The sequence below is a fragment of the Engraulis encrasicolus genome, chromosome 6, assembly GCF_034702125.1.
Source record: "Engraulis encrasicolus isolate BLACKSEA-1 chromosome 6, IST_EnEncr_1.0, whole genome shotgun sequence".
Classification (NCBI taxonomy): Eukaryota; Metazoa; Chordata; class Actinopteri; order Clupeiformes; family Engraulidae; genus Engraulis; species Engraulis encrasicolus.
In genome coordinates this window covers 48,625,180-48,647,387 of record NC_085862.1, presented here as the reverse complement: position 1 = coordinate 48,647,387, position 22,208 = coordinate 48,625,180, and the positions used below count along the sequence as shown (strand labels likewise).

The 22,208-nt window shown below is 41.3% G+C and overlaps 1 protein-coding gene and 1 long non-coding RNA gene across 2 annotated transcripts in view; one reads left to right on the top strand and one right to left on the bottom strand.

Moving 5' to 3' along the window:
* The window catches only part of LOC134451392 (inactive N-acetylated-alpha-linked acidic dipeptidase-like protein 2), a 303,318-nt gene that overhangs the window by 152,522 nt on the left and 128,588 nt on the right, over positions 1 to 22,208 (top strand). The window contains exon 6 of the mRNA XM_063201830.1: positions 9,812 to 9,955. Within this exon, the coding sequence (XP_063057900.1) occupies positions 9,812 to 9,955 (144 nt within the window). The remainder of the gene's footprint in view (positions 1 to 9,811; positions 9,956 to 22,208) is intronic.
* Positions 16,493 to 20,567, bottom strand: LOC134451393 (uncharacterized). The gene is made up of 6 exons (XR_010035230.1): positions 20,266 to 20,567; positions 18,332 to 18,436; positions 17,804 to 17,882; positions 17,584 to 17,695; positions 17,252 to 17,356; positions 16,493 to 16,661 (listed from the first exon to the last, which is right to left on the bottom strand). It is a non-coding gene; the product is annotated as an uncharacterized LOC134451393 (long non-coding RNA).

Sequence of the window (22,208 nt, the reverse complement as noted above, 5' to 3'; positions counted from 1 at the left end):
CTAGCAAACCCATACCTCATGAATGTATAGTCAAGTAATTTAGGGGTAGGGTATCAATATACTGTTGCTGTCTGTCTTTCTGTATGTCAAAAAGTGGAGAAGACACGCTCACACTATCGCCTAAATAGGCTACTTAACAATTCTTAACTGGGTGCTGGTCACAGGTGTACACCCTATTTTAGGGCACACCTACTTATGGGTACAAACGCCATTACACGCTTAAGAAGGGCTCTGCCCGAAACGTTTGTGGGCGAATAAACAAAGAAGAAATCTGAAGAGTGCTGTCCTTCGCTTCATTTATTCATTGTCTTTCTGTATGTCACAGGTATTTGAGTCATGTTTGAACATGTGAGATGTTAAACATTGGGCTTCTTCATTCAGAATTTTAATTTGAAAGTCTTTACATTGTTTATAGTGCAATCTTTTGTACCATTGTCCTTGACTTGTGAGATCTTGCTTGAGGTAGACTTTGCTGTTCTACAGTTCCAAGTTTTCGTTCGTATTAAACTGCCTTGGTGGACGGTGGGAAAAGCCGATCGTGAAAACGAAGGGGAAGAAAAACAATACTGGGTAACACTTCCAAATAAGGGGTCATAATTAACAGTAAAGTAGCTACAACCTAATACTTAAGTAAGGGTTAATAATCATTATTTAATGCCACATTAGACACATATTAATTGTTATTAATGCCTATGTTGAACATTAGTAAGCAGTTACTTAACTATTAGATAACTATTACCTTGTGTTACAAGTTAATAGCATATTATTATTTAACTAATAGATAAGTAAGGGCACAGTTAATAGTTAAGTAGCTATCAGTTCATACTTAACTAAGGACCAAAATTAACACTTACTTAATACAAAAGCAAGGCATAACTAATGGTTAAATTATATACATAAATATTGGGTTTTGGGACCCTTATATTAGAGTTGGCTGAGGATAACTAATGGTTAATTAATAGATAGATATTGATATTTGGGACCCTTATATTAGAGTTGGCTGCGGATAACTAATGGTTAATTAATCAATAGATATTGGTGTTTGGGACCCTTATAATAGAGTTGGCTGAGCATACCTAATAGTCAAATAATTAATCTACTGTGACATCTAGTTTTCACTCGTTCAAATCACTGTAATAGTGGCAACAGGAGCCATTATATAGCAAGGATTGGACGTACACTTCTCAATGATGGTGGGGTGATGTGATGTAATTTTTTCATGTACCACTTATTAGTTTTAACGGTAAAAACCCTACAATAAATGCAGAACATTATGAAGAGTAATAGTTTTGAGGCGAAACTAAACGATTCCTTTGTGATAATTAGGTTAATGTTTGAGAATATTAGCTCCAAGAAGAGCAGTGCATGATGGGTACGCAATCTATAGACAACAATAATTCGGTATTATTTAATCATTAGATATGCCTTACTTTTGTATTAAGTAAGTGTTAATTAAGGTCCTTAGTTAAGTATGACCTAATAGGTACTTAAGTATTAACTGTACCCTCACTTATCTATTAGTTAAATAATCATATGCTATTAACTTGAGACACATGGTAAGGGGCCATATATATAATTATAATTAACATAATTAACAGCAAATTAGCTATAACCTAATACTTTAGTAACAGTAAATAATCACTACTTAATGCCACATTAGACACATATAAACTGTTATTAATTCACATGTTAAACATTAGTAAGCAGTTACTTAATTATTAACTATTACCATGTGTCTCAAGTTCATAGCATATACTTATTTAACTAATAGATAAGTAAGGGTACAGTTAATAGTTAAGTAGCTATTAGGTCATACTTAACTAAGGACCTTAATTAACACTTACTTAATACAAAAGTAAGGCATATCTAATGATTAAATAATACCGAATTATTGTTGTCTATAGATTGCGTACCCATCATGCACTGCTCTTCTTGGAGCTAATATTCTCAAACATTAACCTAATTATCACAAAGGAATGGTTTAGTTTCGCTTCAAAACTGTTACTCTTCATAATGTTCTGCATTTATTGTAGGGTTTTTACCATAAAAATTTAATAAGTGGTACATGAAAAAATTACATCTCATCATCCCACCATCATTGAGAAGTGTATGTCCAATCCTTGCTATATAATGGCTCCTGTTGCCACTATTACAGTGATTTGAACGAGTGAAAACTAGATGTCACAGTAGATTAATTACTTAACTATTAGGTATGCTCAGCCAACTCTATTATAAGGGTCCCAAACACCAATATCTATCGATTAATTAACCATTAGTTATCCGCAGCCAACTCTAATATAAGGGTCCCAAACACCATTATCTATCTATTAATTAACCATTAGTTATCCACAGCCAACTCTAATATAAGGGTCCCAAAACCCAATATTTATGTATTATATAACCATTAGTTATGCGTTGCTTTTGTATTAAGTAAGTGTTACTTTTGGTCCTTAGTTAAGTATGACCTGATAGCTACTTAACTATTAACTGTGCCCTTACTTATCTATTAGTTAAATAATAATATGTTATTAACTTGTAACACAAGGTAATAGTTATCTAATAGTTAAGTAACTGCTTACTAATGCATTAATAACAATTAATATGTGTCTAATGTGGCATTAAGTAATGATTATTAACCCTTACTTAAGTATTAGGTTGTAGCTACTTGACTGTTAATTATGGCCCCTTATTTGGAAGTGTTACCCAATACTGTAATTTAATTGGATCTGAATATCAATGCTACAGTGCCCTTGTCAAATAGTCACTGATTTGAGTTAGAATGAGAGGTCAGATGCATTTATGCATGAACAAGAGATGTTACGGACTGGAGAGAGCGTTATCCACATGGTGAAGAGGCAGTGGCAGAGAGGTCAGCCAGAGGTCAGCTGCAGCATATGTAATTTAATGAGCTGTGTTATTGTTTCCCAGCCTTTGCCTTCAATATCGAAAGAAAGTATGTTATGTTGCTATTTCACTTATGTTGAAGAGCCTCCTCAAATGGGTGTTTAGGTTTCGTCTGAGAAGTGCATTATCTTGTTTTCTGTGTTCATTTATTTTAATGGACAGTTAACTCAGTTTAAAGTGTCTGTTGCGAATATTGCATACTTATATCAGTTTCTGAAAGGTCAAAAACATCCTTGCCTTTCAAATCATGCTGGTAAATGCTTCCTCTTTTTTTATTCATAATCATACGTCTTGTGGAACAGTTATTCAAAACAATCCTTTATATAGTCTCGATTTCTCTCTCAGCTGCTTCTCCAGCTATCTAAATTACCCGTTTAACTTTCTTATTTTTCTTACCCATGGATTTTTAATGTGAAAACGAATATTGCAACCAGCATTGCAGTATTTTTGGTTAGTTATGAAACCACTTATTTGAGTCTTTAAGTTGTCTTTTGATGCACATGTCCTCAGCTGCATCACGGGTCGAGTTCAACGTGTGCCTGAAGTGGCATGCCAGTAAGGATGAGGACAGGTTGTTTATCCAATCACATGAGAAGATTTTTGATCAGGAGCATGAAGGATGCATGAGGATGAAGTCGAAACATACTAGCTGACGAGAGTCAGGTTACAGGTCCAGTCCTGTTCTACAGGCCCCTGGCATCTGCTATGCTAGCCTGGTCCTGACCATTCCATAATACTACCATTTCATTTCGTATTCATGGTCTGGATGTTGTTTGATCTGACGTAATTGCAAGAAGCAGGAAGTTTGCACTCAGTTCTTGCACCCAATCCCTGACAGTTACTCAACAACAACATAGCGCAGGCGTTTTACTTCATCTTCATAAGCGCCCTCACCCTTTTCCCCCACCAACCTGTCCCTTCGCTTATTGTCTGTTTTCTGGGGAGGGTTGGCTGGCCAAATCCAACCGCTGAAGTCTCTTGGCGGAAGTACGTAGGATGGCGCACGAGGCTACTGCTATGCTGCTGGCCATCATTTTTTAAGTGTTTAAAAGGAATAACTTGGGCCCATATTCCTCAGAACCGCTTCATAATGTAGGCTGAGTCAATCAACATTCTGCAGCCTGATTTTTGTTGTTGTTGCTTGTTCTTTTTTCCTTGTTTCATTACATGTCCTTTGTGATAGTAGTAGTTCACAGGGTAATTTAGTGTGTGAATGACCACAGATCAATTGTCAGTAGGCCTAAGTGATACTGCATCTTCTGTGTTTTGAACATCTTAAAAAGCTCATAGAATGTTAGCAAACTTTTTCAGTGTAGGCTTACAGTACGCTTTATTTGCAGTGTGGTCTCTGAAAGAAGAGCGGCTCAAGGGCGATCCAAATGTTAAACTTCCGTTAAAGACCAACCCATAGCCAAGGGAAAGAAGAAAAGAACACCACTTGTCTTTGCTCAGTTTCAGTAGACCAAATGGGTCGTATATGCTGTGTGGCATTGAGTTGGTAGTTCCCATTACAGTGAAGTAATGAAAGGCTTATCTTGGGGTCTGTTGGCTGTATTGATCCAAGCAGCCCTTGCCTCCGTTGAACACCCTTGGAGCATGGGTTCTATAAGGCTGAGAATTCCCTCTCTTGTTGTACCCCCTGGGCTGGGCTCAGCCAACGTGCCTCTGCTCTGTTTGCCTTGCTTTTCCCAACTACTCATCTCTCCCCCGTTATTTATTTCCATCTTTGCAGAATATTAATCACTTGCAAAATGCTCAATGGTAAGTTTTGAACAACCCGCATGGATTACATCGTGTGCTCTGTGCAGTTTGTTTACTCAGTAATTTAATAGTGTCCAGAAAATAAAGATGAAGATAAAAATGGCAATGACAGCATTTTAAAAGACAACATTTATTAAATTTAAATTCCAGAGCCCACAGTATTTACGCTGGCTTGATCATGCAGCGTGTAGGGTTATAATATACAGAACGGGTGTTAGAACATGTCAATCAGCCAGTCAGTGCTTCTGAACATCCTCGCCAAGTCTTGTATAATGTGGTGAGAACTGTGTTGCATCAATGAGCAAAGATGTCGCTTCATGTGCAGCTTACCGTAGATGAAAGAGGATGACATTTTGTTTGTAGTGATCCATTGCCATGCTGGGTACGCCATCATGGTTATTTGTGCAAAATTGGGCTGCATTAACGAGGTTATAAAAGATTCCTCTTGTTCATAAAATATTATAGGTTGTTAAAGAAAATAACAATTCATTTATCTGTTTGTCCTGGTAAAGTTCATATCCTTGTTAAAAGAAAGAAATAACTCATCAATCTCATGAATGTGTACAGATTGGCCTTGTATAGTTTTAATTGATTTTGGAATGTTCACATGCAGAATGAAGATCAAGTTGCCATGCTGTATCTCACCTTCCTTTTCTGTGATTAATCTCAAGATATAGTCAGTAAAATGACTTATATATTTAGCCAAATCTTTGTGGTCTACTGATCAGAAAAGTGTGGGGCGTTGCAGAGGAGGTGGTTTTCATTGGACCCTGTTTTAGATGCATTCAGGGTTTGACATCTGCCACTATCCTGCACATTTGTACACCTTGAACAGAGGCCACGCACGCACGCACGCACACACACACATGCACACACGCACACACACACACACACACACACACACACACACACACACACACACACACACACACACACACACACACACACACACACACACACACACACATGCACACACAGACTGCGGATTAGAGAGGAGAAACACAGTATCCTTTGGCTCGAGCATGCACTGCACGTTTGCCACACACCAGATGGAGACCAAAGATACAGGGTTTATATTTTACTGACCACATGAATCATGCTTGTTGCAGCTACCTGTAGCAGTCCTGGTGAAAGCTCTCCCCGTTCCTGAGGTATTAAAACGTTAAGGCCAGGAGCAAGCGGTGTTAGTCCATATTACCTTTGTGAGGACACCACAACAAAGTGATGCACGCACGGCACACTCAACCTGCCTCAGACTTCTGAGAGAATGTGGGAGCGTGCATACTAACACTTCACTCCCAGGTTCCTCTGCTCTGTTTTTGTTTTGTCCACAGGCATGAAATGCGTCTGAGTACACTTTGGGAGTGGTGAGAGGACGGGGGAGGAGGGGGGAGGGGGGTGTCTACAGATGTGGCGTGTGAATTTTGAGCATAACATAGATAAAAGCTATTTGCTGGGGAAGTTGTTTATGGTTCCCAAGTTTTGAGGAAAATAAAACGATGCAGGCTGAGCGATTAGTGATTCAGAGAGTGTGGAGAGTGTTTCTGGATGTTTCCCTGAAGATTTTAACATTTTAGCACAGCACTTCCCTCTACTCCCAGCGTGAAACACGCAAACACGCAACTGCTGTATTTCAGACCTGTGTTTTTTTTCTCTCACCTGTTTGAGGAAAAACAAAATGAAGAAAGAATTTGCACAAATGTTCCTTAGTAAGGAGGGCAACTAAATTATAATACATTTTTCAGGTTGCTTACCTTACAGAGAGTCATGATTGGGGTTGTTAGAAGGGCTACATTTTATTTTGCTTTTGTTTAGGCCTATATTTTTTTCACCAAAACAATGATTATTTAAACTGGAAAAAAATATGGGGATGTTGTACGAGCAGAAGCCACATGGGGATGCTGTATTTTTTTATTGGGCTCCTGTAAACTGCTTCACTGCCTGCCGTCAAATTATTCCTCCATAATTCATTTTAGTGCCATTCATGTGTTTTTGGAAAACAAAGCCCATCCATTCCCAGCAGCCCTCCATGCTTGCGATTTTCTTTTGTTTTGTTTTGGGCTTTATCATGATTTTGTCATCAGAATGTTTGAATAGTTTTCTTTTTAAGAATTAATTTTCTTGATTGTGTTCTGAATCCTTCTGTTTCGCCATAGATCAGTGAAACATGGTGCAATCTGTGCAAATACCGAAACGCTTAAACTGACCTTGATAACGTACGTTTGAGAACCAAGCACAAGAGCACATGTTTTTGTTGTAATCTTTTTTATTATTGTAATCTTTTTTATGATTATTTTTCCCCTTCATAGCCTCATAGTCACAGATGCCTTATAATGAGGTCTTTGTTAGGAATGAGATCCATGGACACCAGTCTGAGTATTTAGAAATGCCAGTGTTAGTCAGGAGTCATTGTAGCTCAGGTGTGACTGCTCCCATCACATCAGAGATTCTCTCTACTAGGGGAAAATTGAACTCTCCTCCAAAATAAATTTGTTCCTGAAGCAGGATTAGGCTCAGACTTTTTCCCAGTTTTAATGAGGCTGAATCGATGGAGCATTTTGCCTGTCTAAATCCCTGTTGGTTCAGTGAAAACCATTACTTCCAACTTAAAATCCGCCGTCCTATTAGCAAGGAGCCGGTGAGGCGCAATCAGGAAAGCGAGGAGCCTGGGTGTGAAGAGAGAAGAGACATACCCCACTGCTGGAGGACTAGCTGGGCATCCCACTATAGCACTCTTCATGCATACTGCACATTTCTCTTTTACTCTCGGCATTGTTATCTCTCTCTCTCCCTTTTTTCTGTTTCTCTATTCTCTCTCTCTATATCCCTCACCAACTCCCCCTCCCGCCTGTCAGTCTTTCTCTCGGGCGCACTTTCTCTCCGTCTCTCTCGTTCTCTTTTCGTCTTTCACCTTCTCTCGTCCATTCTTTTCTCCCCTTCTTCTGCACTCATCTCAAATTACAGCTTCACAACTTACCTGATACAATACGTCTGAAAAATCCATGTTCTCTGAAAATGGCCAATCAAGCAATTGTACTATTTCCACTGGTTTGTGCTCACTTTTTTAAAGCATAGTTTTGATTTCAAAGGGCATGAAGGGATTACTATAATTTGTGTACTCCTTGTGTTGTACTCATTTGTTTAAGTATTCCTTGTAGCACATTGGCAAAGTGTACTTTTTTTCTTGAAACAGCATCCTATTTGTATGGGTTTGGTGATCAGGATTAATGCACTGTGTGTTTATTTTTGTATACATGAATGAATTGATTTACATGTAGTGTATTAGATGTAAAAACATTGTATAGTAACAGTAACCATACATCGAAAGGAATAAATAGACAGGGATATAATAATAATAATAATAATAATTGTATTTGTATAGCACTGTGTCATACAAGGCATGTAACTCAAAGTGCTTAACAAATGGGAAAAAACATTGTTAGAGATAGATTTAAAAGGAGAGGAGAGATAGATTTAAAAGGAGAGGTATAGAGGAGAGGCAGAAAAAGCAGGAAGGCAGAGGAAGAAGAGATAGACAGAGAATGTAGAGTCATAAGGTCAACGTAGGTTAGGACCAGGATTCTTAGATGTGTAAGGTCCATAGTGGCTGGGCCTATCATAAGTCATAGATAGTCACACAGAGATTGGGCGCTCAGGTGCGGCCCCTGGTGGCATCAGGGGTGAGGATAAACTCCCTTTCGCTTGATTCATAGTTTGTGAGGGGGAAAAAAAGCTCAGTGAGGTCTGAGAAAAAAGACCCCCTGTAGTCAGGAAGAAACCTCAGGCAGAGACCAGCGGCCACCTAGGGGAGCCCCCTGCCAGGGCTGGATTGCGAGTGGTAAGGGCGCTGTGGCGGCTGGGACACTATGACGTCTTGGCAGCTAGGAGTTGGCAAGGATGAAGAGGTGGGTCTTCAGCTGCTTCTTAAAGGAGTCGACGGAGGTGGCTGATCGGATCTCGATGGGGAGGGTGTTCCATCTCTTGGGCGCATAGCAGGCAAACGCGGCGTCGCCGATCTTCTTCTGCGGGGGGGTGGGGGTCCTTAGCAGCTTGGCATCAGTGGACCTGAGAGCTCGAGCAGGGGCATAAAAAGAGAGCATGTCTGAGATATAGCTAGGGGCAAGTCCATTTAATGCTTTAAATACTGTGAGCAGAATCTTAAAGTCGATTCTGTATGAGACAGGTAACCAGTGCAGGTCTGCCAAGACAGGAGAGATGTGCTCTCTCATTCTGGTTCTTGTTAGGATTCTTGCCGCAGAATTTTGAATGAGTTGCAATTTGTCAATTAATTTTTTTGGGAGACCAGAGAAAAGAGCATTGCAGTAGTCTATCCTACTGGTGACAAAGGCATGAATAAGTTTCTCAGCGTCTTGTCGGGGGGCCAAGCCGCGCACTTTGTTGACATTTCTAAGATGGAAAAAAGCAGATTTTGTTATCTTGTTGATGTGAGGCTCAAAGCTCAAATCCGAGTCTATGACCACACCTAGGCTAGTAACCTTATCTTTAATGTGTATGCTTAGGTCACCTAGGCTTGAGTGGAGTTTTGCACGTTTTTTCTTAGGCCCAATGAGCAACACTTCAGTTTTATCTTCATTTAATTTTAGGAAGTTACTGTTCATCCAATCTGTAATGGCAGACATGCATTTAGTCAAGGCATGAATGGCAGTGGTTTGGCTAGGCTCGACAGAGATATATAGTTGAGTGTCATCGGCATAGCTATGAAAATCAACATTGTGCTCTCTGATGATGGAGCCCAGGGGCAACATATAGAGAGAGAAGAGGAGAGGGCCCAAGCAACTACCCTGAGCAACTCCAAAAGGCACATCATACTTGTTGGAGACGTATTCTCCGATGGTGACAAAAAACTGTCTTCCTGTAATATATGTTTTGAACCACTCTAAGACGTGACCGGACAAGCCTACCCAAGATTCAAGGCGGTCAATTAGTATGTTGTGGTCTATCGTGTCAAAGGCGGCACTGAGGTCGAGGAGGATAAGTGCTGAAACTTTGTTTGCGGCAGTGTTGAGCCTAAGATCACTTATTATATACACAAAAAAGTCCCAAGACTTATTTCCATTGTGGTCCCTTATGTGGTATCATACAGTATATAAATTTGATTAGTATTGTCCTTGTGTTGCTGTACCAGAGGGGAGCTATCGGGAGGAGAAGCCATTCCTGACGCGCATGCTGGTGCAGCCCATCTCTGCAGGCGTGGCCAAGGAGATCCTGTCGGCCCCCACCATGGGTCAGGGCCAGCCCTGCACGCCACTGGCCCAGCCGCCCGGCTCAGGTAACATTTATTTTCTTCCTCTTCTTCCTCCTCTCTGCAGGGAAGCAACATGTGTGTGCTGACAGAGAGGCACCTCAGGCGGTTCACCACAGGCATACATAAACAACACATGCACACACACACAAATACACACACGCACTCACACATGCACACACACACTCACACTCACACATGCATACACACACACTCACACTCACACACACACACACACACACACACACACACACACACACACACACACACACACACACACACACACACGCACACCATACATACCGTATGCCAGCATCTCAGGCCCCTTGAGGTTGCGGTGTCCGTACCGTGGACCTCCTTTGATGGTCAAGAGCACTGTACTGAAGTCCTGCTGCGTTCGTTCAAACACGGATGACATCTTCTCCCCCACCCCCTCTGCCAGCCCTTGGCAAGCTACCGCTAGAACACGGCAGGAAAGAAGAAAAAAACCCACCTTCCTTTCTGTCAGAGAGAGAGGTGGAGGTGGAGGGAGAGGGGGAGAGAGCGAAAGAGGTCTGGGGGTCACTGGCCCGCTATAATCATATGTTTGTCGTGCAAAGCGACACTTTTAGAATACGCTAACAAAACACCAACTGTCAAGCCGGCTGTGCCACACACACCGCTGGGGACTTCCTGCTGTGAGAGCCGCGGACAAGCAGGCCCTCTGGAGTGCCAATGACTGAAGGGAATGGGCGGGGGGTTAGTGGGAACGAGGGGTGCTAGGTGTGCCATGAATGAATTAGAGTCAATGATTATGTTGATTTACGTACACATCGCTGTGGGAGAGAAAACAAGGCAGTGCAAAGCGTAAGAGTGCGCTGTTGTATATCCACTGCGGTGGATTGGATAGAATTGGATAGGTGGTTGTCGCTGGTCAGGCCTCTCCACTCCATGCCACTCCACTCAGCCAGCCCCACTCCAGTCCACTCCACATCATCTCCGGGGCCTGTTCGCTTGCTCATCATAGCCGCATACGTCGGAGTCCATTACACGTGTCAGTCAGCGCAGCTTGCGATGCGGGGGATCCGTGGGGGGGTTTAATTGAATCCATGAGTGGTTGGTCGCTCAGGCGCTCACTTGCTCGGCACGGTGCGGTGCGGCGCGGCTTTCCCCCCCATGGCGATGTCTGTGAGAGGTCAGATTTAATAAGTAACGTGGTCAATGCTCCCACCCCAACGAATAAAAAAGAAGAAATAGATACGTGTGTGTCATCACGAGGCCCATAAAAGTGACAAATCCAAGAGGTGCTCATTGGCACGTAATTAAATTTAAATAGCAAAAGGGCTGAAGTAAGAGGCCATCGTTCAAGTGGAATGATGTTTTTAATTTAATGATAAAAAATGCTAAAGTGGCGGTGGTGGTGGTATGTAATGGCATGGTGTCCGTTATTGCCTTTTAAACTCTAGTGACCTATATATTGTATAATGCCCTTGTCGCCAATTTTCTACAACGGCAGCAGGCAGTATGTCACCCGGAGCTGACATCCCATGACTGTCGAATAATTTGACACCGATGATTTTGTAAAAATGTTTGCGGGATCTATTTCCTGTTAATGCACTCCCATAAGGACTTGCGGTTATTAACGCTGTGAATCAAGGCCTAGCCCTAACCCGCTATCACATCCGATAATAGACAAGGCAGGCACTATCATAACTGCACCAGAAATGACGGGCGTACGTACTGCGGTATAGCTTGGGATGAGACCTAATGGAAAATCAACCTACAGCAACCTGCAATGCAGAGATGTGCATACAGGGCCGCTAACAGCTTTGGCCGGGCCCAGGACACAGCCATCTGTAAGGGCCCCCTAACCCAATACATACAATGTAATGAGGACCACATTCTGGGCCCCCTCTCTCCCCCCGTCGGCACCCCGGAGTGCATGCATCTACAGTACTGGTGATGGTACTTGGCCAGGATTGTTTTTTTTTACAAGGGCATCATGAGGAGTTTAAAATTGACCTCCATTATCATTAATAAAGGCAATGATAGTGTCCTCAAGAGGGTCCTCGACCAATGCCCAGAAAGCCCTTAGCCTTAGAATTATCCACACACACACACACACACACACACACACACACACACACACACACACACACACACACACACACACACACACACACACACACACACACACACACACACACACACCTACCCAGCTTTGCGTATGAATAGAGTCTAGGATAGGATAAAAGTAAATAGAGTCTTGAGTCATGAAGGATTTCTCTTCTCGTCAGCTGTCTTGCAGCTTTAGATGTTGACCTCTACTACACACAACGTTATTACTGCATAATCTTTCAGGAGAGTTGTGTGATGTTCGCATGATGGCAATTGATTTCCACATGATGGAAATTTCAAAACATCTTAATTTTCATCTACCTTTGATTAACCGATTGACAGGAGCATTATAATCCTATTTGTTTGCATTGTACTATCCATATTCTTTCTCTATCTTAAGAGCATTGAATGAAGACTGAGTATGATGTTATCTGTAAATATGATTGATTGATTGATTGATTGATTGATTGATTGATTGATTGATTGATTGATTGATTGATTGATTGATTGATTGATTGATTGATTAGCAAAAATTGGGACTGTCATCAAGGCCCTCTCCCGATGCGCTAACGTGTGTCATCTCCTTGTGGTGTCAATTGAAACAGAAAGTCAGGTGAAACTGAAACATGCGTTGCATGACCAATATGACCGTTTTTGTTTTTCTGAAGGCTCTCTTGTCAGCTGTGGCACGGTTTTGCGACATACTGCAGGCATGTTGCTTTGGTGACAAGTAGAGCTGGAGGCAACACGTCAATGATGCTGACGCACCGACTGAAAAAAATCATCGACTTCATATTTTATCGTACCCACGCGATTCATCGATGCTTTGTGCAAGTAGTTGAGCGACTAGTCGTCAGACAAAAATCACTTTCCCCCAGCCCTACTGACAAGACATTCACATGATGGCAAAAACAATGGGACAGGTTCACAGCACTGCAACTCAACAAGGCCCTCTCCCGGTGTTGTGCTAGCTAGCAGTTTACATCTAGTTCTGCTTTGGGCTTCTTTTTTTAATGGGGGTATTATACTCTAATTCTTCCTATTGACTGAAAATCCCCTCCTCTTATCTTTGCATCGTCACCCAGGGGACCGCCAAGATTGCTGCCGTGCTGTTGTCTCTCACCTTTTGATAGACAGTGCAGGATTAGGCGACCGGTGACAAAGGGAGGGAAAATGGGCTTTACGTCAAATCCCTTTGCCAGAGATTCCTCCACCCGTAAAAAAAAAAAGAGAAAGGCACTATCAGAGTAATATAAAACAGGTAGGTTGGTGTTTGTCAAGTCAAATCAAGTCGGTTTATTGTCAATTTCTTTACATGCGCTGGTCATACAAAGAAGTGAAATTAGGTTTCTTACTTTCCAATGCAGACAGGCATAGACTCTGCATTGATGCACATTTATGCATTGGCACATCAGTTGCAAAGGCTGCCATGCAAGGCATCAATCAAGTATCACAGCACGAAAAGGGGGATTTGTGACAATTGACTCGTCCCTAATCGTCCACGGACTTGCCTAACTTTCGTCTGATTTTGAGCGCTTGAGAGAATCAAAACTAACAGTTTTGATGACACTTAACTCGCCCGGAAGCGAATCGCGAGCCGCGAACAGGTCTCACAGCAGGGTGTTAATGGCCCAACGATTACCACATGAAAGGCAATGACAGCCAGCCCAGAACGCGGACTAGCCTTTCTCTTATTGGACGAAAAAGACATGTGGCTCAAAGTAAAAGAGCTGCGCTATTGGTTAGCAGGGTCGGCAGCTACGACCTTCTATTGGTCACGTTGGATTAATTTATGCAGACCGTATACAGTAGGTCCGTATAATTATGCAAAAATTATTATTACTAATATACCTACAGTGAGTCCAATATGTATTTGATCCCTTGCTGATTTTGTTGGTTTGCCTACTAACAAAGACATGATCAGTACATAAATGTTATGATAATATGTATTTTAATATGGAGAGACAGAATATCAAAAAGAAAATCCAGAAATGAACTGGAGAGAATATATATTAATTTATTTCCATTTCATCGAGCAAAATAAGTATTTGATCCCCTGCCAACTGATTACAGTTCCGGGCCCACAAACCAGATGGGCACTTCCAATCAACTTGTCATCTGAATTAAAGACACCTGTACATACTAACATGCATACAAGACACATTGAATCAGCAGAATCAGTCCATAGTATGAGTGAATCAGTCACTCTCCAACCTCACCAGCATGGGAAAGACCAAAGAGTGGTCAAATGATATCAGGGACACGATTTTAGACCTGAACAAAGATTAAATGGGCTGCAAAGCCACAAGAAAGAGACTGAGTATTAATGACCCAGCTGTTGATGCATTTCTTCCAACATGTGAGGAATACAAAATGACTATCCATCAGCCTGTCTGGGGTTCTATACAAGATTTGACCTTTTGTAGCTATTTCATAATCATGAGAACAGAAAGAAATCATCCTAGAGCTGTACGGGATGAACTAGGCAATGATATCAAAGCTACTGGGACCAAAATCACTGAGAAAACTACTGGTAGCACTTAATGCCACAGAGCTTTAAAATCCTGTAGTGCACACATGGTACATCTACTTCAGAAGGAACCTGTGCAGTCCCACTTGAGGTTTGCCAACGGACATCAGACTGGTTTAGGATATGATAAGGAGGTGCTGTAGTCAGATGAAACCAAAATCAAGCTGTTTGGCATTAACACAATTCAATGTGTTTTGAGAAAGAGTACTGCTGTCTATGATTCCAAGAACACCCTCCTTACCATCATGCATGAAAGTGGTATCATTATGGTTTGAGGGTGTTTGTCTGGCCAAGGCACAGGACAACTTCACCGTCAACGAATGGATGGAGGGAGACATGTAATGTGCAATCCTGAGTGCAAACGTCCTTTCCTCCACCACTACACTGAAGGGTGGGCCATTTTTGGATCTCCCAACATGACAAAAATACACAACATACAGTCAAAGCAACGAAGGAGTGGCTCAATAAGAAGCATTTTAAAGTCGTGAAGTGGCCTAGACAGTCTCCAAATATTAACCCTATAGTAATTCTATGGAGAAAACTGAACCTCCCATTTACCAAGCTACAGCCACAAACTATTAATGGTTTAGAGATAATGTGCAAAGAAAAATGGGCAAAAATATGTTCTACTATATGCACAAACATTGTCATCAACTACAAGAAGCATCTGACCTCAGTGCTAGACAACTAGGACTTTGCCACAAAGCACTTTATCTTCTTTAGCTAGAGGGGTCAAATACTTATTGGCCTAAATTAAATACAAATAAATCAAAATATATTATTTTAAGTTATTCTCTGGAATTTCTTTTTGATATTCTGTCTCTCCATGTTTGAATACATATTATCATAAATGTATAGACTGATCATGTCTTTATTAGTGGGCAAACCGGCAAAATCAGCAAGGGATCAAATACATATTGGACTCACTGTATGTTGATTTTACTTAGTATATTCACATCATTATATTCACATCATTATAGGCTGCATTACGATGGGGCTTTAGCATGCATGATGTGAATTTATTGATAAAATGAAAATGAATGAAATGAAAATGATTTTTTTTTAACGCTTTTAATATCACACCAAACAATGTACACACACTTTGACAAGAACCATGCAACTACACACATACCCTGCAAACAATATACTCTATATGCAGTGATGTACACAGCACTCAGGTCACAAATGTACAACTAGGAAACATTTCATTACCGACAGATTAGGTTTGGGCAGGCTGTCATCATGCTTTAGCGTACGTATCGCACGCTAGTGCATTCAGCGTGTTGGTGCGACGCATTTTGAATTTAAAGCGTGCTCCTCAACGCACCGGTAAAGCGCTTTCATGCACTTTAGACACGTGACGAGGTTTGCGCAGTTTTCCCGCCGTGTCGGCGATTTTGTTTTGTCACAGCGCATTTCTGTTACTAAACGCAAATGTGCTTTGCTGTGCCCTAACCAAAACCACCCCTAAACCTAACCTGTCAGTGAAGTAATGTTTCTGATGCTTTACTTTTGCCAAGAACAGCGAGATTAGGCGAATTTCTACCTAAATTGTGCCTAAACCAAAACCATCCCTAAACCGAACCTGTCACAGGGCGTTGTGGAGCACGACTTAACTTGAAAATGCGTATTGGACACACGCGATAGTGGGTTCAAATCAGCGTGTCATAGATACGCCTAGCCTATGCATGATGTTTGGGAAGGGCACAATTCATAAAACTCAGAAACATACAATGCTTTTTCAAAAAAGGGTTCTATGTTCCCCGCTGCATCCAAGTAGACTGCTGCCACACTGCTAAGAGCAGGTTGTTGTTACACCTCTGACAGGTTAGGTTTAAGGATAGTTTTAGTCAGGGCACATACAAAAATGGATTTGAGTAAAAGTTGTCAATTCATAGTAAATATGTGGTAAATATGAAAGTAAGAGGAAAAAATAGTACAGGTACTGCCTTTTAATACAGACTATACAGGTATGTACAACATTATAAACATTGCTGTTGATTTCATGTTCTTCAGCCGCCAATCATGCCAGAAGGGTCTACTGAAGGTCTCTGGTCACTGTGTCCTCGTCATACTGCAACAGGCACTCAGTCTCACTTCTGGGAGCTGTAGAAACAACAAATAAATTAATACTTCACCATGCACCTCATATTGACATAGCAAATATATCAATAAGCAAGTCATATTGAGCCCAACAGGGATAATCTTACACTATTTCAGTCTTCTATGGTCTCATGCACTATGTCTCCCTGCCAGGATATGTAGGATGTAAGAAAATAAATCAAAACATAGCAATGCACAGCATTGACAACTTATCTATAAAGTAGCACAAGTCATATTGCCAATGTAGGCCAGGGGTGGGGAACCTATGTCTTGAGGGCCGTTTGCGACGTTTATCTGGTCCCCGATATAATTTTAATGTTATTCAGCTTCACATAAAATATGACATATTTTGTAAAGGAACCTTAGAAAATACATTTGCAATACAATACAGTTATATTCAGGGAAGCTGAAGAAAGTGGTGTTTGTTTAAATGTGGCTGCCTTCAATATAGGTCTAAAGTGAAGGGGAAAATCCTGGTTTGTGTTCATAGTACGGCCCTTGGAGGACTTTTACGGCCCCTCGGATGAATTTGAATTGGCCCTTCGAATGAGAAAGGTTCCCCACCACTGACGTAGGCTATAGGTTAAGCTTACCCTCTTTCACTCCTCTGTGGAGAGACTGTGCTTATTTCAGGTTGGCTTCCAGACGCGTCTGTAGCACAGCACACAGGATTGCAGGACACAGCATCCTGCAGGACACTACAAAAAACAAACAAACAAAAAAAAACAAGGGGAATGAATAAATGACCTGCCCAGTTATTAAACAAATGAAAATTGATGTGCCAGAGCTGTGGTAAAAGTAACCTTGGGTCCAAATCATCTAGGCCTAGGGTGTGTGTGTGTGTGTGTGTGGTAAATCCAGTGTTCACATTATTCAGATATGAGAATTAATTCATTCATTCATTTTAACTGACATCAGTACATACCCATATCAGTGCCATTTCACCCTGCCAAGACACTGGACCTGGGTCTATTGGAGCTCTCTGCTCAGGGTGTCCTCGTCATACTGCAGCAGGCACTCTGTTGTTTCTATAGTTCCTAGAAGCGAGACAAATAAATAAATCAATACTTTGCCATGCACCTCATATTGACATAGCAAATATGTCAATAAGCAAGACCTATTGAGCCCAACAGGGATAATCTTACACTATATCAGTTTTCTGTGGTCTCTTGTAAGATTGGCCCATCACCATTCTGCAGGACACTACCGTCTCCCTGCCAGGATCTGTAGGATGTAAGAAAATGAATCAAAACATAGCAATGCACAGCATTGACAACTTATCTATAAAGTAGCACAAGTCATATTGACAATGTAGGCCAGGGGTGGGGAACCTATGTCTCTAGGGCCGTTTGCGACCCTTGAGGCAGTTTTATCTGGCCCCCCGATATAATTTTAATGCTATTCAGCTTCACATGAAATATGACATATTTTGTAAAGGAATCTTAGAAAATACATTTGCAATACAATTAAGTTATATTCAGGGAAGCTGAAGAAGGTGGTGTTTGTTTAAATGTGGCTGCCTTCAATATAGGCCTAAAGTGAAAGGGAAAATCCTGGTTTGTGTTCATAGTACGGCCCTTGGAGGACTTTTACGGCCCCTCGGATGAATTTGAAGTGGCCCTTCGAATGAGAAACGTTCCCCGACCCTGACGTAGGCTATAGGTTAAGCTTACCCTCTTTCACTCTTCTGTGGTGAGACTGTGCCCACTTTGGGTTGACCTCCACACGCGTCTGTAGCACAGCACACAGGATTGCAGGACACAGCATCCTGCAGGACACTTCAAAAAACAATGGGAACGAATAAATGACCTGTCCAGTTCTATAAAAAAGAATACCCTGAAAAAGGTTTCAGGTTTCAGGTTTCAGGTTTATTTATTTAAAAAGGGACAGCATATATTACCAGCATTTAAAAAAATGCTAAATACACAAGATTATAGCCATGAGGCTAATTTCCATCTTTTGTCCCTTGACAGGTTTGATGTTCCTTAAAAAAAACAAGGTTAAAACAAAACTAAAAATACACAGTTATAGTACACAGTTGTAAAATTATAGCCAAAGATATGTCAAACAGTTTAAAAAGTAAATAATACAAAATACAGTTACAAGATAAAATACCCAAATAAGTTAGAAGAGCAGCTGCCAGTAGTAGCCTAACTATGGGAAATTATGTTGACAGCATTGAGAATCTAATAACCACTGTTTTAACTGTTTGCTGAATGAGTGTACTGTTGGCAGTGCTTTAATTTGACTGGGAATTGTGTTCCAGGTGTGAGAGACTCTGTAGGAGAAAACAGCCTGGCTAAAAGCGCTCTTTCTAAAAGGAACAGAGCAATCACCCCTGGAACTGGCTCTGGTAGCCCTATTTATACTTTTTGTAATCAATATCTGTAGAGGAGGAGGGGCCAGGCCATGGAGAATTTTATATAATAAAATTGAATCATTATATTTAATGTAGTTATCCCAGTCCAACAGTTTATGTTTTTTCAGTATTTTACAGTGATGATAAGTTTTGGGCTTTCTATCCAAGATTTTCAGTGCTTGTTTGTATAATGTTTTAATGGCTTTTAAGGTTGTGACATTTGCTGATGCCCAACTAGTTAGACAGTAGGACCTATGTGACATAATCATTGCGTTAAAATACAGTGTAGCTGACTCAAAGGTTAAATTATTCCTAATGTACCTGAAATTAGCTAGATTAAATTTTATTTTGCCTGTAGTTTTTTTAACATGTTGCTTGAAACCAAGTTGTGCATCTATTATAACACCAAGGTATTTAAACTCTTGGACAACATCCAGTTTCTCACCATGCACCATGATGCTGGGGTCTGGTTCAGTAGTAACCCTTTTAGATAAATACATACAAACAGTCTTTGACACATTGAGATGAAGACGTGAGTGTTGTAGCCATGTACACACATTGTTCATGACTGATGTTAACTGTTATGCAGCTAGACGTTTGTCTTTTGCGTGGATGTATAATACTGCATCATCTGCATATAGCTGACAGGTTACTGATGCAGGACAACAATTAGACAAGTCATTTATATACAAGCTGAACAACAGTGGACCTAGTATGGACCCCTGTGGTACTCCAAGAGAGTTGATGCAGGTGCTTGATGTAGTATGCTGCACTCTAACACACTGTGTCCGTGATGCTAGGTATGACTCCATCCATTTCAATGAGTCAGCCGAAAACTTAAAGTGAGTTAGCTTTTGCAAAAGTATCTGGTGGTTAACAGTGTCAAAAGCCTTTCTAAAATCTAGGAAAACAGCCCCAACCACACCGCCAGCATCAAGTTTTAACTTTACATTTTCCAAGAAGAAGCAGACAGCCGTCTCTGTTGAGTGATGTTTTCTGAAACCAAACTGCATGCTGTTAAGCATATGACTATTATTTAGGTGCTGTATGAGTTGTTCTGCCACTATTTTCTCAGTTATTTTGGATATAGCGGGAAGTATGCTAATTGGTCTAAAAAAGAACACCCTGTTGTTTCTACAGCTCCTAGAAGCGAGACAAATAAATGAAATAATTCGCCATGCACCTCATATTGACATAGCAAATGTATCAATGAGCAAGTCATATTGGTCACAAAGAAGTTAATCTTACATTCTTTCAGTCTTCTATGGCGAGTTAGGCCTTCAGGTGACTCGTCTTCGCCATATTATGAGACAGCAGCCTGTGAAAACATGGTAAATAGAATAACCCATTAACCTTGGGTCCTAATATAATACATGGACATAAACTAGCCTACATTATTTAGACAAGGTCAGTAGACCTCCATGTGAAACAATAAGAAAAAGTGACCATACATAATTTCAATTTCTTGAAGAGGCCATCTACACTTATTTGTGCAACAAGTGCTGTTTTGAGGACCCATACTTTTTAAGGACAGGTTGCCTACTGCTGCAAATGCCAGGGTATTTCACATTGATTTCGGGGTGGCGTGCTCTATTAACTTGACCACTCTGGTCGACATTGAGCTCGCGATGATACATTGGGCTCGCGTTACTGAGAGCTGCCGCCAGAACTACTCAAGGTTAGCTTTCATAATATAGAACGCAACAAGGAAGAATCGGTCGGTTTGGTGAAAGGGCAAAGTGTTTCAAAGTAGCATGGAACTAAATTATATCCCACCTTTGACTTGATTTTACGCAGGTGGGTCTGGGAACCCCTGTGTGACTGCCTAGGTTTCAGGATAGAGAAAGTAAAACAAAAATCATTGAGTAAAATCGATGGGGGACAAATTGTAGCTTTTGTAGACTACGTCGCTACTTGAGGAAAAATAGCAGGGACGTTAGCTACTCGATACATAGTAGTGACGCAACGACCAAGCTACTAGAGAATGTAATTAAACTAGTCGCTTCGCTACTGCCCAGCACTGAAAACCAATGGAGATAGATGGACACTCCCAACTGAGATCGCTCCCGGACGTGTAGTCCCAGGTGTTTCTATCACTCCCGGACGTGTAGTCCCACCGATTATATTTCACGTATTATCATACACTGCCACATACAAGCAATTTAGGGTTAGGTTTAGGGTTAGGGTTAAGGTTAGAAACAAAAAACTAACATCAAAAAGATAACTAGCTCCGTTAGGCGGTGGGATCGATAGTCTGGCTAGTGGGAGCGAGCCGACCGGGGAGCGTCCTGCGTTGGGAGCGACAATCAGGGAATCGAAAACCAACATACCCAGACGGCACACCAGTCTTGCCAACGTCGCCTAGATGCATTTTTGCCGCTGTAAAATACATTGGCAAGGCGTCTAAGCATTAGTTCATCAGCGAAATGCCGGGCAGACGTGAAAAATGAGCAGTGCCCAGCATCTAGTTGATGAGCTAACGCAATAGCATGCTAACGGTAGCCTTTGTCTATCTTTAGGCAGGGGAAAGGCAACTGAGAACGAGCAATGTCAAACAATTTACCATCAACAAGTATACTTAACACATTCACTGTTTCACCACAGCATTTTGTCATTACGATGCTCGCAAATAATCAGAATTTACTAGCGTACAGCAGCAAGTAGTGTAGTCACATTGAGGGGACTTGAGCTACCAGCTATGTAAAGCGGCTGTGCTACAACTTAGCAATGGCGGATCTGTGTTCAGAGGAGCTATTCAATCGCTCTTGAGTACTGAAACTTTAAACCACAGTTGAGTAAAATGTACTTACATGTATGTGAAGCCCATTTTCCGTTGGTATGTGAGGAACTTCTCCCCCATATCGCCAAGAAACTTGTAACAGTGAAACCACACAGACAGCGCGTGGTTCTGTTCAATCAGGAAGGTGTTGTTGACCGCGGTTGATGGCTTCTTTCTTTGTGGCTTGTGTGTGGAATTCGCATTGTGCCAATTAGTTTTACTGCCACCTAAAGGCTTGGTGTAGAACAAATTTAACCAGAGACGGTCTATTTTCAACTAACTTGAACAATCCTTGCTTTAGTTCAGAATACCATTTAAAAACCAGAGTGGCCAAGCACATTGATGTTTTTCCTCAAAAGCAGCCGAGGAACCTTTTTAATTCGAAGGGTCACTTCAAAATGTATGTCCAAGA